Source organism: Lagenorhynchus albirostris, chromosome 2 (genome assembly GCF_949774975.1).
Source record: "Lagenorhynchus albirostris chromosome 2, mLagAlb1.1, whole genome shotgun sequence".
Lineage (NCBI taxonomy): Eukaryota > Metazoa > Chordata > Mammalia > Artiodactyla > Delphinidae > Lagenorhynchus > Lagenorhynchus albirostris.
This window is the reverse complement of record NC_083096.1, coordinates 49,171,664-49,188,432: the sequence shown is the minus strand read 5'-3', so window position 1 is coordinate 49,188,432 and position 16,769 is coordinate 49,171,664. Positions and strand designations below refer to the sequence as shown.

Here is a 16,769-nt window from a genome sequence, read left to right as displayed (position 1 = left end):
CTCTCCTCTTCAAGATCCATTAAATGGCTTCTCTTACAATAAAATTGAAAGTTCCTACTATGGTATGCAAGATCTCATCCCTTTGGGCCTTTCTAACTTCATATTCTGTCATCCTCCCCACACTCAGTTTCACTTGGTTTCACTGTTTCCATCCACATTTGTTTTGTTACTATTCCTTGAACACACCAAGCTCATTCCCATCTGTGAGCCCTTTCAATTGCCTAAAAGGCCCTTCCCCAAGATGTCTACATAGCTTACTCCCTCACTTCATGTAGTCTCTACTCAAATGCCACCTCCTTAGTAAGGCCTTCCCTGATCAGCCTACCCTAAAATAGCCTGTTCTATCCCTTTAGCCTACATTAGTTTTCTTTGGAGCACTTGTGACATATTTTGTTTGATATTATCTGCTTTCCCATTGGAATATAAATTCCTTAATGCCTTGGCTTTTGTCTCTCCTGTTCACCATTGTATCTCCAGCACCTAAAACATTGCCTGGGATATAGCAGTGTTCAAAAAATGTTGGTTGAAGTTTGAGTGGATGGAAGAGAAGGACAGAGATGAAATTAAATGATATTCAGAAAACACACAAACAGCAAAAAAACACATATCTCAAAGATTCTTGAATTTGAGGGCTTTTACTTTAAGGGCAGATAATCCTGGTGTACCCCAAGAGTCTGTGTACTTGGGGCTTCCCTGGTGGTGTAGTGGTTAAGAATCCGCCTGCCAATGCAGGGGGACATGGGTTCGAGCCCTGGTCCGGGAGGATCCCACATGCCACGGAGCAACTAAGCCCGTGCGCCACAACTGCTGAGCCTGTGCTCTAGAGCCCGCAAGCCACAACTACTGAGCCCACGTGCCACAACTACTGAAGCCCGCATGCCTAGAGCTCGTGCTCCACAAGAGAAACCACCACAATGAGAAGCCCTTGCACCTCAACAAAGAGTAGACCCCACTCGCCACAACTAGAGAAAGCCTGCACGCAGCAATGAAGACCCAATGCAGCCAAAAATAAATAAAAATAAAAATAAATAAACTTATTTTTAAAAAAAAGAGTCTGTGTATTTGTGCTTATAATAACTGTGAGTCATTAATAAAGGATTAAATTCTGTTCAGTGAAGTCTGCACAGAAAATGACTTAGAAATAGATGTTATTGTATAAATATCCATTATAATCTGTTTTGGACTTTTAGTAATTATAATGCTGCTTGAACAAGGAAGGTTTATATCACTGTCACACTTAAACTATTCTCGATTCCAGGGACTATGTATTTTTCACTTTTGTATTTCAAGTTCCTAACGCAGTGCCAGACATATAGATGTTCAAGAAGTAATTTACTGAATTCATTATTCCTCATAAACATTCTTCTTAATTAAGATTGTCAAATTGCATATTATGAAATTATAGCCCAGGTTGTAATGGCTTTTAGATAGTGTGTGAACTTTACGTATTAACAGTGTATTTTCATTTGTATGTTTAGAGTTCTCCTTCCCACCAATTTTACTAAAAATTAACTGTGTTATTGTCTACTGTAAGCTCATGTTTTAATATTGGTATACTTTACGTTCATATTTAAATCTAGCTCTGTGTCTTCAGGGATGAATGCAGTTTACTTATATAGAATGCATGGAAATACTACAATAAAAAGCCCAGCCCTAGATTATCAAGCTAGCTGTTATGGAAAGAACACTGACTTATCTACAAAAGGCCTTGCCTGGTTGCAGTCCCAGCTCAACTGTTTCTTAATTGTTTTGGCTTTAAAGACATGACTTAACTTCTCTGAAACAATTTCCTCATTTGTTAAATGAGCTTAATACCTTACAAGAACAGGGTTGTATTAGAATTCATTCAACAAGTAAATTTTATGTATCTATGATTATGCTTGATAATCTTGAGTCTAAAGATAGATAAGAGAATTCCTTTCCTTATGAAGCTTATTACACGAGGGAGATTAAGATATATTAAAACAATAATAATACACTACAAAATAGAAGTGTTTTCTAAGCAGCTCAAGAGAACAAGTGATTACTTTCAAATGAGAGCATCAGGGAAGACTTTACTCATCTGTGTGTGAAATTTTTTCTTTTCTTTCCAAGATGAGCATGGTGTTATCATCATCACCATCATTAAAAGAGACATAAGAATAGATAAATAAACTTCATTCTTTTTATGTGAATGAATTGAAATGAAGTTTTCTTAAATTCAGGGGCAAGTTGGGGTTTTGTTTTCTTTCGTATGTATAGCCTACATTTTTGTGAGACGATCTGATTTATTTTCTAATGTGTGTGCTTTATGCATTTAGTGTTGCGTATTTATGTTCTCTCACCTCAGAACCCGTCTTTGTTTAATCTTTGTGTGTCTATGGGTGGAGGCAGGGTAAATACAGTTAAAGCCAGCTGTCTATCCTTATTTATCTCCCAGTGGTTGTGTAAATGATAACAGAGTTGAAAATTGAGAGAGAAACACAGCAGTAGTAATGCATGTACAATCATGATTCTTTTTTTTTCAAACATTCACATTAAAAAAAATAATGTGTGGGCTCCTCTGGTGGCGCAGTGATTGAGAGTCCACCTGCCGATGCAGGGGACACGGGTTCATGCCCCGGTCCGGGAAGATCCCACGTGCGACAGAGTGGCTGGGCCCGTGAGCCATGGCCACTGAGCCTGCGCGTCCGGAGCCTGTGCTCTGCAACGGGAGAGGCCACAACAGTGAGAGGCCCGCGTACTGCAAAAATAATAATAATAATAATAATGTGCATAATTGCTATGGTTTCTCAAGGGGACATGACCTGATATTTAATAATTTGTCTGAAATTCACATATTCCAGATATTTAGTGTTATGAAGATGAAAAGTTACCTGTTCAGATTTTTTAAAACTTGTTCTTATAGTTTCCTAGTAACCTGTACTTAATTGATATAATAATAATATATCATATTTCACTTTCTGGTTTGACAAAGACAAGAGTTTGACCATTTAAACTGCCTATAAGGGAACCCTTCTACATTGTTGGTGGGAATGTAAATTGGTACAGCCACTATGGAGAACAGTAAGGAGGTTCCTTAAAAACTGAAAAAAGAGCTACCATATGATCCAGCAATCCCACTCCTGGGCATATACACAGAGAAAACCATAATTAGAAAAGATACATGCACCCCAAATTTCATTGCAGCACTATTTACAATAGCCAGGACATAGAAGCAACCTAACATCCATCAACAGAGAAATGGGTAAAGAAGATGTGGTACATATATATACAATGGAATATTACTCAGCCATAAAAAAAGAATGAAATAATGCCATTTGCAATAACATGGATGGACCTAAAGATTGTCATACTGAGTGAAGTAAGTCAGACAGAGAAGGACAAATATCGTATGATATTGCTTGTATGTGAAATCTAAAAAATTGGTACAAATGAACTTATTTACAAAACAGAAATAGAGTTACAGATGTAGAAAACAATCTTATGGTTACCGGGGGGGATTGACATGTACACCCCACTATATATAAAATAGATAGCTAATAAGTACCTACTGTATAGAACATGGAACTCTACTCAATACTCTGTAATGACCTATATGGGAAAAGAATCTTAAAAAGAGTGGATATGTGTATATGTATAACTGATTCACTTTGCTGTACAGCAGAAAGTAGCACAACATTGTAAATCAACTATATTCCAATAAATTTTTTTTTTTAAGTGCGTATAAGGGGCTTCCCTGGTGGCGCGGTGGTTGAGAGTCCGCCTGCCGATGCAGGGGACACGGGTTTGTGTCCCGGTCCGGGAAGATCCCACATGCGGCGGAGCAGCTGGTCCTGTGAGCCATGGCCGCTGAGCCTGCGCGTCCGGAGCCTGTGCTCCGCAACGGGAGAGGCCACAACAGTGAGGCCCATGTACCGCAAAAAAAATAAATAAGTAAAAAAAAAAATAAGTGCATATAAGAGTGTGAAATAGCAAGCACTCATACACTAGTGGTAAAGTATTAATTGTCACAGTCTCTATAGAGGATAATTTGGTAGCATATGTAAAAATTTTTTAGTACAATCACTTTGATTAAGCAATTTTATTTCTAAAAGTTTATCTTATAAACATAATTGTACATGGGTGCAAAGACATATATGAAAGGGGGGTATTCACCACTATTTTGTTTATAATAGCAAAATCCTAGGAACAGCTCAAATGTCTATCAGGAACTGTTTAAGAAAATAAATGACATTACCCCTATACAATGGAATACCATGAAGATATGAAAGTGAATGAGTGGAAGTGGCTATAGTACTTCGGAGAACTGTTTGGTAGTATCACCAAAACTGAATATAACTATGCTGTGTTGTTTCTACCTTTTGGCTAATGTGAGTTTTGCTGTTGTGAACATGCATATACATGGATTTGTTTGGGTACCCATTTTCAGTTTTTTCGGATATATACCTAGGAGTGGAATTGCTTAATTATATGATAATGCTTTTTAACCTTCTGAGGTACCACCAAATTGTTTTCCACAGAGGCTCCATCATTTTCTGTTTCCACCAGCAATTTATGAGGGTTCCATTTTCTCCACATTCCCATCAACACTTGTGATTTCCCTTTTTTTTCCTTAATTACAGCCATCCTAGTGGGTTTGAAGTAGTATCTTGTTATGGTTTTGATTTGCATTTTTCTAATGACATTGACCATCTTTTCATGTGCTTATTGGCTATATGTATATTTTCTTTGGAAAAATATCTACCCAAGTCTTTGCCCATCTTTAAATTGAGTTGTCTTCTTATAGAGTTCTTTATATATTCTGAATACTAGACCCTTATCAGATATATAATTTGCAAATATTTTCTCCCATTCTATAGATTGTCATTTTACTTTCTTGATAATGTCCTTTGATGCACAAAATTTTTTAACTTGGTGAAATCCAGTTTATCTGTTTTTGTTGTTGTGTTATTCATGCTTTTGGTGTCATATCTAAGACTTCCATTGCCAAATCCAAGGTCCTGAAGGTTTAACCTTATATTTTCTTCCAAGAGTTTTATGGTTTTAGCTCTTATATTTAGCTCATTGATTCATTTTGAACTAATTTTTGTACATGCTGTGAAGTATGGATTCAACTTCATTCTTTTGCATGTGAGTATCCAAATGTCTCAGCACCATTTGTTGAAGAGAATATTCTTTTTCATTGAATAGTCTTGGTTCTCTTATTGAAAATCCATCAACCATAGATGTATAAGTTTATTTCTGAGCTCTCAATCTATTCCATTTGTCTATATATCTTTTTTTATGCCAGTACCACACTATTTTGTAGTACAGTTTGAAATCATAAATTTTAAGTTCTCCAACTTTGTTCTTTTTTCAATATTGTTTTGGCTGTCTGGGGCCTCTTACAATTCCATATGAATTTGAGTATCGATTTGACATTTCTGCAAAAAAAGGCCATTAGAATTTTTATATGGATTGTATTGAATCTGTAGAATACTTTGGGTAACATTGCCATTTGAACAAGTCTTCCAATCCATGAACATGGGATTTCTTTCAGCAGTGTTTTGTAATTTTCAATGTACAAGTCTTTTTCACCTCCTTGGTTAGATTTATTCCTTGGTGTTCTATTCTTTTGTTTGCTGTTGTAATTGGAATTGTTTTCTTAATTTCATTTCAGATTGTTCATTGGTGGTTTATATAAGGACAACTGAATTTTGTGTGTTGATTTTTTTTTTTTTTTTTTGGCTGCGTTGGGTCTTCATTGCTACATGCGGGCTTTCTCTAGTTGTGGCGAGTGGGGGCTACTCTTCATTATGGTGCTTGGGCTTCTCATTGTGGTGGCTTCTCTTATTGCGGATCACAGGCTCTAGGCGTGCGGGCTTCAATAGTTGTGGCACACGGGCTCAGTAGTTGTGGCTCTCAGGCTCTAGAGCACAGGCTCAGTAGTTGTGGCACACAGGCTTAGTTGCTCCATGGCATGTGGGATCTTCCTGGACCAGGGCTCGAACGCGTGTCCCCTGCATTGACAGGAGGATTCTTAACCACTGTGCCCCCAGGGAAGTCCCTTTGTGTTGATCTTGTACTCTGCAACTTTGTTGATTTTATTAGCTCTAGTAGTTTAATTGTGTATTCTTTGGGATTTATACTTATTATTTTTGTTTCCTGACTGTTATAATATATATGTGGTCTTTGGTTGGGAATCAGGATGTAAGACCATATATATATATTTTTATTTTCAACCTCCTAACTTCTTCTTGCTACCATACTTGTTCCTTTGCAGTCTGTTCTTCACATGACAGCTAGAGTAGTCCTTTAAAATTAATCTGGTCATACCAATTATGTGAAAAACCTTTCATTGGCTTTATACATCTGAGTAAAAGCTTAAGTCTTGACAAAGTCCTACCTGATCTGCCTGTAGGTAACTTTTTGCCACTTTACCTCTCATTCATTCCAGTCATAGTGCCCTGGCCTTCTCCCTGTTCCTGGACTACACAAGACTTATACCTATTTTAAGGCCCTTTGTACTTTCCCTCTACTTGGAGCCCTGTTCCTCCAGAGAGTCACATGATTGAGTCTCTATTTCCTTAAGGTTCCTGCAAATGTCATCTTCTGAGAAGTTTTCTTGACCACCCTACCTAAAATAGCACCTAACATTCTTTATCTCTTTACTCTTTTTCCTTCAAAATACTTATCTCACTATCTGACATTATACAGAATAGAAGTTGCCTGAAGACAGGTATTTTGTCTGTTGTTCATTACTGAATCTCCAGCTTTTAGAATGGTGTCACACATAATGGGCACCCAATAAATATTTGTCAAATTAATGAAAAAATGAATTTTCATCAAGTAAAAAGAAACTGATATACACTGAATATTCAAAAATGGGCCAAACGTACTGTTTTCGGCATTTAGTATATATTGTTCAGATTTAATCTTCTTAACAAACTTATGAGAATAGATATTCTCCCCATTGACCAACAAAGAAACTGAGACTTAGAAAAATTTAATAATTTGCCCTAGTAAAGCTAGGATTTGAAATCTGGTCTGTAGTATTTGACTCCAAAGCAAAGGCTTCTCTACCTTGTTATTTTTAAATTATTAAATGTGCTATGTGCTATAGAGAATACAAAGATAAATAATAAATGGTTATTTAAGTATAAGATGTATATAATTAAATTTCAAATGAGTAGTGCTAACAGTAAATTTTATAGTTATTTGGAAAATTGAGAAATTGGTAGCCAAATTGAAATGTTTGGCACAGAATAGGCTCAAAATGAAACATATTGATTCAATAAATTTATGAACAGATGAGAATCTGGTTCTTAAGTAATAAGTAGAAATAGAATTGGTCAAAAGAAAGAGCAAGGCCATTTTCGGTACAGGGGACAACATAAGCAAAATGAGTTTGTTAAAAGGATAATAAAATTTATCAGGAAATAAGAATTTAGAGGCACTATAAGTTTGGGAAACTTAATTGGAGATCAGATTGTGAAGAACTTGAATTGCGAGGCCGAAACGTTTGAATGTTACAATTATTGGCGATCTATAGGATAGTAGTGATACTGAACGTTTGTATGGGCATATGAGCAATTGAATGTAGTAATTAAGAGTATGGGCTTTGAAGCAAAACTGTCTGAGTTAAAATCCTGGCTCTGCTTTATCCTAGCTTGGTAAACCTGAGCAAATTACTTAACCTCTTGCTGTAGTTTTCTCATCAATCAAATGGAGATAATAGTTTTTAACTCACAGAGCCATTGTGAAGATTAGATGAATTGTTATATGTAAAAATACAATCCTTAGCACATAATAAGCATTCTATAAATACTAATTGTTGTCATTTATATGACATTTCAATTTTCACATTGCTTTCATATATACTCTTTCTTATAATTTTCATAGTAACGCTGTGAGCTAGGCATTACTATATCCAATTCAGTGATGGACAAAACAAAGCCAAAGAAGTTGTGTCATGCCAGAAATCCCCAGCTGACAGAACTGATCTGATGGTTCTAAATTATTTCACCATGGACTAATATGCTGAAAGTCAAATTTTAGGAAAATTTTTCTGGTGGAATTTTACAGAGTGAAATGAAGAAGAGAAAGAACCTCTAAACAAGTTTATCAGGCTCTTGAGATAACCTAGGTTTACGTTTTATTTATTAAAAATTCTTATGCCAGGGTTATATCCTTGAGAATTAAGAGAAAGACAATTAATGGAGACATTATAAATTTTCTAACTAACCAATTAGTTGATATTCTTTCAGCTGTATTTAAACTTGAAACAGATAGAAGTATTTGGCCCTTGATAAGAATCTATCGCGGTGGCTTTCTTCTGATTGAATTCCTTTTTCTACTGGGCATCAACACGTATGGTTGGAGACAGGCTGGAGTAAATCATGTGCTCATCTTTGAACTTAATCCGAGAAGCAATTTGTCTCATCAGCATCTCTTTGAGGTAATCAAAGCAAGACATAAAATCCCATGGATATAGTTTACATTAGCCATATAGCTGGTTTATGGGTACTAAAATCTATTTTCTATTTGAAGAGGATTGTTGATGTAATAATTAAACATTTTTCTTACCTCTGTTTTATTAAAGATTTTTTAAGTAATGGTAGAGATAAAAATAATTTTCTTTTTTTTTGTCTTTCCCATCCTTTATCAGATTGCTGGATTCCTCGGGATATTGTGGTGCCTGAGCCTTCTGGCATGCTTCTTTGCTCCAGTTAGTGTCATCCCCACATATGTGTACCCACTTGTCCTTTATGGGTTTATGGTTTTCTTTCTCATCAACCCCACCAAAACTTTCTATTATAAATCCCGGTTTTGGCTGCTTAAACTGCTGGTAAGTCCAGAAATTTGTGTATCATTTTTAGAGTGGTATATTGGTCATTGGCTTCCTCCAGAATGAAAACAAAACTCCTGTATTGCACAACTTCAGAAGGCATGTTCACATTGTAGTCTAAATGAGTGGTACCCCAGCTCCAGGGGCAAAGAATGCAGTATGGCGGGTACACCTGATGTTGTGCAGTAACAGTGGCCCTAGGAAAAGCACTCATGCATTTTTTCCTCCAAAATGGAATATGAAGTGTCGAGATATTGAAATGACTTTGCAAATTAATAATTCATAATTAATTACTTTAAAGATTAATCAACTGTGATAACATGTAGAATTTTCCCTTTTTTTAAGTGGTAAAACTATTACTTTCCTGTTAAATTGCTATAAGTAGTCAATCAAACATTTTTATTTTATGAAATATTGGTTCTCTAAAAGCAGTAGGAATATCTTGTCAGATCACCAAGTTTAATTTGAGAAATTGACTTTATAAATTCCATTTCTTCTTCCACTTTACCTATTTCTTAATGATCTCAAAATCAAGCAGTCTCAGCATTAGGATATAGAATTTCCTGCAAAAATGGTAGCTATATTTTTTGGGATATTGTAGATTGCTCTGGAAAGGAACTTCTGCTTACTTCCAAGTTTAACCAGCTCTATTTTGAAAATCAATTGGGAATGCTTTCGTATAATTATTTCTTAGATTACAAATTACAACTAACAGTAGAGTGATGGTTAGTAATTAAATTGACCAATCTCCACAGACTTCCAGAATTCTCATAATTATCATCTCACTTTTTTTTCACCTTATAAAGTATATTGCCTTGAAAACTATAGTTTTAATTTCTTTTTCCTTTTGTATGCCCCTTAGGTTTAGGATAATTTTTGTTGTTGTTCTTAGCAATATTCTCTCTTTAGCATTAACTAAATTTTTACAATCTGAAGAAATAAAATATGACCTTCCAATTAAAAAAACATAGTAAGCAGTCAACAAATAAAAGCAGCCTATGTTCCAATGTAGGCAGGTATTTATAGCAATCTGAAAAAGAAAATGGCCCAAATCTTGATATTTTTCCCCCCAAAGTTAATTGTTCATTTATTGGTATTTCTTCTTTCTTCCACTAGGATTTTTATCACAAACTGAGAATCTCCCTCTTTTCCATCAACTTCATTCAATATAAATAAATAAATAAGCAAGCAAACAAGGAAGCAAATCATTCCCTTAAAGTATAGCACCACTAGGCCTAATTTTGAGTTTGAATTCTGAGTGTGGAACTTAGATGTTCAAGCATGTTTTAATAAGTCATAAGTTATACCATCACCTTTAATGTGTTTTGTCATCTAGAAAACATGCTTTTTAGATTTTTTTTTTAATTTAAGACAAAAGAAAAAATTGAGCCATTTTTTTCTCTTGAAATTTATACTAAAAATAAATCATTTCCAGTTAGTACAACAATATTAGATTACCTTTCTTATTTTGAGATTGTCATTTTATTTCTAGATTTTGTGGAGTTTCTAAACTGTGTTATTTGCATAAAAAATGTTAATATTCTTCTGGTTACAAGGAAATAACTACAAGATTATAAACACCTATTTTTCCTTCCTAAATTACTGTGAAATCTCTATAAAGTTATTTTCAAATGAGATTTGAAAGACTTAGAAAATTGTTAAGATGATTGCATCATTACAATAACAAAATAATACAGTTGTGTACATTATGTGCTAAGTGAACATTTCCCCATTGCACCCTTCTTTGTTTAAATAGGAAGCGGGTATGATTCATGAATGACCAGTTATTCTTATTAGCAGAACGATTCCCCATTGAGTAGACATTTATCTGTGCATCTGTTGTGTGTTAATAAATGAGGACTGTTGATGGAATGGGGTGGCAGGGGTGTAATAAGAAATAAGAGAATAGTAAAACATACTCTCAGAAGCAGTGAAATACGGAAGCAAGCATTGTGATTTGGTATGTTTGTAATAATTGTAAATAGTAAAAATGTTATTTATAGAATATTTTACTATTAATTGACCTATTGACTTATTTTAATTCAAATCTCACTGAGAAAATTTACCCTTAGAGTTATTTCTAGTGATTTAACAAGAACGTTTCTACCCTAGTTATGTTTTTCTGATACAGCTTTTCTTAAAGCTTCATCCTAAAGTAAACTACATTTCCCTTTTTCTTTTTTTCCTTAATTTTTGGTGGAAAAAGAACATATGTCACTTGGCCATAGTGGTAGGCACTGGGCACCACTTATATTCATATTTAAATTTGAATCTATGGAATTGATATGTTACTCCTCTCCCCAAAAGAAGCTAAACAATTTTTTTAAGAAATTGATTTGTTTTGATATTAGTATTATATGTCAGATTAATACAGTTTATTTACATTCATTAGGTCATATATCCTCTCTCCAGATCTGTATTTGTCCTACTTGGAAATCCAGTTAGGAAGCATAAACAATGCCTCAGATTTTCTAAACAAAAGTATCAAGTTATTCTTATAGAAGGCTGCATAAAGTTTTTAAATTAGAGTCTTTTGCTATATTATTTTGGAATTGGTTTTTCCAGTATTTTCTTTAGTTGTATAATAAAAGTTTTACACGTGTCTATTATAAGAATAGATTAGAGAAATGTTCTCATTTAATAATGTACTATTCTGGACATTTTATATGTATCAACTTATTTAATCCTTTTAATAAACCATGAGGTTGGAGCTACTATTAATCCACAGTTTATGAATGAGGAAACCTAGGTTCAGGGAAGTTAAATAAGGTCACAAAGCCAGGATGTAATGGAGATGGAATATGAACCCAGGCATTCTGGCTCCATAATCTGTGTTCTTAAACACTACCATTTAACAGTTAGACCTGGTGGTCACTTTATCTACATGTTTAACTTTGATTAGTGGATCACCTAACAGGAATCTTAAAATCAGATTTGGAAAGAATGTGATTATCCACAAGTAGAAATTAAGACTTCATCTGCTTAACTGTTTATCTCCTTAACTTCATCATCTTAACTTAGAAGATGATAACATACATTCTTTGTAATAACTTGTTAGTGGTCTTTTTGTGTATGTGGGTAAAACATCAGATATCCAGGTTGTCTGTAGCTTTCTTAATACAGTTACTCAGTGAATTGTTATCATTTTAATTTAAATCACAACAAAGTAGAAGTTGAAAGACCTTAGCCAGAATAAGAAAGGAAGGAGAATTCTCACTCAAAAAATGGAATTCAGGGCTTCCCTGGTGGCACAGTGGTTGAGAATCTGCCTGCCAATGCAGAGAACACGGGTTCGAGCCCTGGTCTGGGAAGATCCCGCATGCCGCGGAGCAACTGGGCCCGTGAGCCACAGCTACTGAGCCTGCGCGTCTGGAGCTTGTGCTCCACAACAAGAGAGGCTGCGACAGTGAGAGGCCCGCGTACCGCGATGAAGAGTGGCCCCCGCTCCCCGCAACTAGAGAAAGCCCACGCACAGACACGAAGACCCGACACAGCCAAAAATAATAAATAAATAAATAAATAAAATTTTTTTTAAAAAGGAGGCATTCAGATAAATCTAAGATGAATTTGACTATGTGTTAATGTCAGGGAGTTAAGTATGATCTGTTTATTTTCATTTCCACTCACCCTACCTCTGACCAAACTACTTGTTCCTTTCTTTGTATTTCCAGGGTATTTTGTATGCCTATCTGTAATAGCAGTTACCACATGGTGCTGTAATTATTTCTTTAGGTATTTATTATTTGACCAAAGGGATTGTGGGTCTTTAAGGGTACAGGCCATGTTTTATTTATTTAGTACCTCCACAATGCCTGACATACAGTAAATACTTAATAATCTTTGTTAAATGTATGAATGACTATAATTATGTTCTTACCTTCATTAGTTGTCTTATACCAATATTTACCACTCCCTTCTTTCTTTCTTTTTTCATCTTCTCTCTTCTGTAAATTTTCCCTTCCTTCCAATTTTTATTTTATGTCACTCCTTTCCTTTTCTAGTGCATCCCTCTATCTCTTTGTTTCTTATTTAATACACTGTCCTCCCCTTCTGCTCTTACAGAGGTTTTCTGTAATAGCCAGGTTTTGAGGCTGGGTGTGGCAGGTTGTGACAGTAATGGTAGTCTGTCTAACGTCAGTGAGAAATGAGAAGTTTGCCCTAGGCTACCAGTTTCACAAAAGTCCATGACTAGACTGAGTAAGACTTCCTGATCCTTTGTTGTTATATCCTAAATTATTCTCTTGTTTCTGTCTCTTTGAATCTTTTAAATCCATTCTGTACCTAGAGTTTCTTAAAATATTATATAAACTGGTACCAGAACCTCTTTGTGCATAAATGATTAACATCTCAATCCCTAATACCTCCTACCCCACCCTACCCTGAAAAAAAAATAAAGTTTGCTGTATCTGGAGCTTATGGTTGCAAATGGTAACATCTCATCTGGCTTACTGAACAACTTTCTGAAAGAGTAAGCGAGTGATCAGAGATTGAACCGTGGACACAAAATATATCAGCTCCAGAAAGTAATGTCTTAAAGCCTGTGTTGTGTCCTGTAGACCCCTGGTCTAAATTCCAAAGCTCCAAGACAATACCTGTCATAGATAGTTGACACCCAGGATTGATTTGTAATATAGTCATTTATTATTTCCCTGAAATAATCAAGGGAATTATTTAGAGAAAGAATAGAAAGAACCAGCCAAGTCTGAGAGAAGAGAGCCATAGTCTCCCAGGCTGGATATGTCCATTAAATGAATATACCTAGATGGCAGGAGAGCTATAGCTTTAGACTCATTTTCTCAAAACTGTTGCTTAGCCAGAATTCCTTGTTTTAGGAGTCCATTTTCACCTGTGTAAGATAGAAAGGGTCTAACAGGGTGAGGAGGAAAGCTGCCTTCATCCCATCCTCACTTCACTCAAGGCCTTTCAAGGCAGTCTGTACAATTTGAGCTTATTTCTGATGATTAGTATCTAATTCTTTCTCTCTTTGCAACGCCAGGATTTTCCTTTGCAGTAGTAAACAGGCTTCCACAGAATAGAGTCAGGAGGAGTTATTGTTATAGGTCTTCTGTAAAATGGGGATATGGATAATACCTAGCTCAGAATTGTTATAGTTAATGGATTATAAGAAATGCATTATGAGAAAAATACAGAGTGGATTAGTGCTCAAGACATGTAACCTGAATTTATTTATCATTGTTTTTGTAACAGTGGGATGTGGACTGAGTTTTGTGGCATAATTTGAAGACAAATACAATTATCACCATGGCATTAGTGAAATGAAAGTGACTTTGGTTAGAGAATAATACATACTTCAGACGAGGCGCTATCCTCCCCTTCCTATCCTGTGTAGGCAAAGAAGAGCTTTGTATTCAGTTAGCTAAGATGGGAGAATATTCCAGAAATTATCATAGCACATGGGTCTCCAGCAAAATTTAATTTAGACTAACGCTAAATGTCCTCTCGGTGCATTTGTGCCATTCCCTGTGCTTTCCACTTCAGCTCTTCCCACCTCTCTGCTTTCTGTTTTCTGACTGTAGCTATTCCTGCCTTCCCCCTGCCCCACCCTTTTAATTCCTTTCTTAGTTGTCCATTCAACTCATTTCCTTCATTACTAATTCTCAACCTAGCCACTGTTGCCAGGTCCCTGTGTTTGTGATTAGTTCATTGGTTTCCATTTTATCAACTAAAGTAATCATGCTGCAGGGTCAGACATGAATTAGAGAAATTTAATATGAACTTTCTTGTTTCTGTGTTTTCTGATTTTTTTTCTTTCTCCCAGTTTCGAGTATTTACAGCCCCCTTCCATAAGGTAGGCTTTGCTGATTTCTGGCTGGCCGATCAGCTGAACAGCCTGTCAGTGATACTGATGGACCTGGAATATATGATCTGCTTCTACAGTTTTGAGCTCAAATGGGATGAAAGTGGGGGCCTGTTGCCAAATGATTCAGAAGGTAGGGTATGAATGTGCATCCACACTACTGAACTGCCAGTGTAAACCAAGAAATACTGGGAATGATAACTGAGAAATTTAAGATCATCCAATAATATTCCAAATTTAATTAAATGTACTTGGCACTCCTTTAGCAATCTCTTTATCTGATATAATTTGGCTCTTAAATTATATATTATAATTTTAGCTATTCATTTGCCAGGAGATTTACAACTTACACTTAAAGAATTCTAAAACTAAAAAACTTCTAATACATTGGTAATTAAATCACAGATGCTTTAGTGTCAGCAATTGCTATCACAGTATTGCTTTACTATGATCAAAAATACTGATAATTTAGAAATTAGATCAAGTGCTTTGAGAAAGTCATAGATGTTTTTTAATTCTTCTTGGGGACCTTATTTTTCTTTTGGCTCTTTTTATCACTCTTTGTTTATGCCAGGTGTTCAAGTTACTAAGGAATTTTGCCTTAATGACAAAGACCAACTTTAGACAGATTATGTAACATCTGACTAACAAAAGTTAATGAAGCCAGTGCCAACACATTTTCATTGATGCCAGCAGATCACAATTCTATTGTATGTTGAACCACTCTGATACATTTCCAGAATTTGAAGAAAATTGATTTACGAACTCTATTCTTCTCATTTTAAAAGTATAAACTCTGCTGTTTGTTTTCTTTGTTCGTTTTATTTAAAGAACAAGAGTGTGAACAACCTATAGTGGATATATTGTAGTGGTTTGGAGTTCATGAAATTGACTGGAGTCACCAGTGATATATATAGGTTTTCCAGATGTTTCAGAGCTAATTTTTTTCTCCTTGATTAGTGTACTCATCTTCTAATTGTCTTATAGTTTTACCACACTCCAAAGAAGGTGATTCCAGAATAGTCAGAAATCTGAGCCAGCAGATTTTTCTAAGTTCCCACTGTGTATTTTACCTTCTCTTCTCAGCTTATCAACCACTAAAAAGTTTAAGAATATAATAGTTGCAAAGAAAAAAGTGATTCTGAAACCCAGGTTCCTTGCTTTTATGGACTTCCTAGTGGTTACAATATATGACTCTAAATGATGTGAACAAGTTATTTTTTTTTTTAATTGTAGTCTTTTCTTCTTTGAAATCTTCACAGAACCAGAAATTTGCCACAATTACTCATATGGTGTGCGGGCTATTGTTCAGTGCATTCCTGCTTGGCTTCGCTTTATCCAGTGCCTGCGCCGATACCGAGACACAAAAAGGGCCTTTCCTCATTTAGTTAATGCTGGGAAATACTCCACGACTTTCTTCACGGTGACGTTTGCAGCCCTTTACAGCACTCACAAAGGTATTCATTGATTGTGAAAAGATTTTTCAAAATCTGGATTTTCACCACTTGAATCTGCTTCTTACTCTGGTTACCTTTCCATTTGTCATGCTTCTTTTTTTTCCATTGATGCTCCAGTCCCGTCAGGTATACTACTTTGTTCTTGAACACAATTTTAGTCTCATTCCAGTATTTACTAACAAGTACCGTTAAAAAGAATCAAAGTCATCTGGAAGAGAAAGGATTTTGATAACGTTTGAAGTCCTGAATTTGTTTAATGGGTTCAATCCAAGACACCTTGGGTTTGCATTTGGTTTTTTAGACTTCTTGTTCATTAATGAGGTTAGGAAATGCTACGTGAAGAAGATTCCCTCTGGCAATCATGTATATTTTTAATCGCTTTCCTTCACCAAGTAGTAAGGATTGTTTCCAGCCTATTTAACTGCAAATTGAGTTCTCTGATCTCTCTAGTTTCTTATCTCCATGGCAACCAGTTATTACTTGAGACTGTTCTTCTGTTGGGAGGAGAAAAAGGCTTTTAGGTTCTGAGCCACATACAGGCACTCCTTTTGAATTTTTAACCTTCTCCTAAGAACTGTCAATCAAAGATCTCACTTCCTTTTACTAAAATGCCTTCCTTCTTTGTCTATTTAAATCAGTATCAGCCTGCACCTTAGAGGCTGCACTTTCATCTGTGAGTGGTAAA

At 35.5% G+C, this 16,769-nt stretch overlaps 1 protein-coding gene across 2 annotated transcripts in view; it reads left to right on the top strand.

Annotated features, from left to right (window-relative positions):
* XPR1 (xenotropic and polytropic retrovirus receptor 1) overlaps window positions 1–16,769 on the top strand; it is a 191,070-nt gene that overhangs the window by 133,820 nt on the left and 40,481 nt on the right. For both annotated transcript variants that reach the window (XM_060132192.1, XM_060132200.1), the window contains exons 8-11: window positions 8,229–8,419; window positions 8,630–8,809; window positions 14,589–14,760; window positions 15,890–16,084. In XM_060132192.1, coding sequence (XP_059988175.1) covers window positions 8,229–8,419; window positions 8,630–8,809; window positions 14,589–14,760; window positions 15,890–16,084 — 738 coding nt within the window. The remainder of the gene's footprint in view (window positions 1–8,228; window positions 8,420–8,629; window positions 8,810–14,588; window positions 14,761–15,889; window positions 16,085–16,769) is intronic.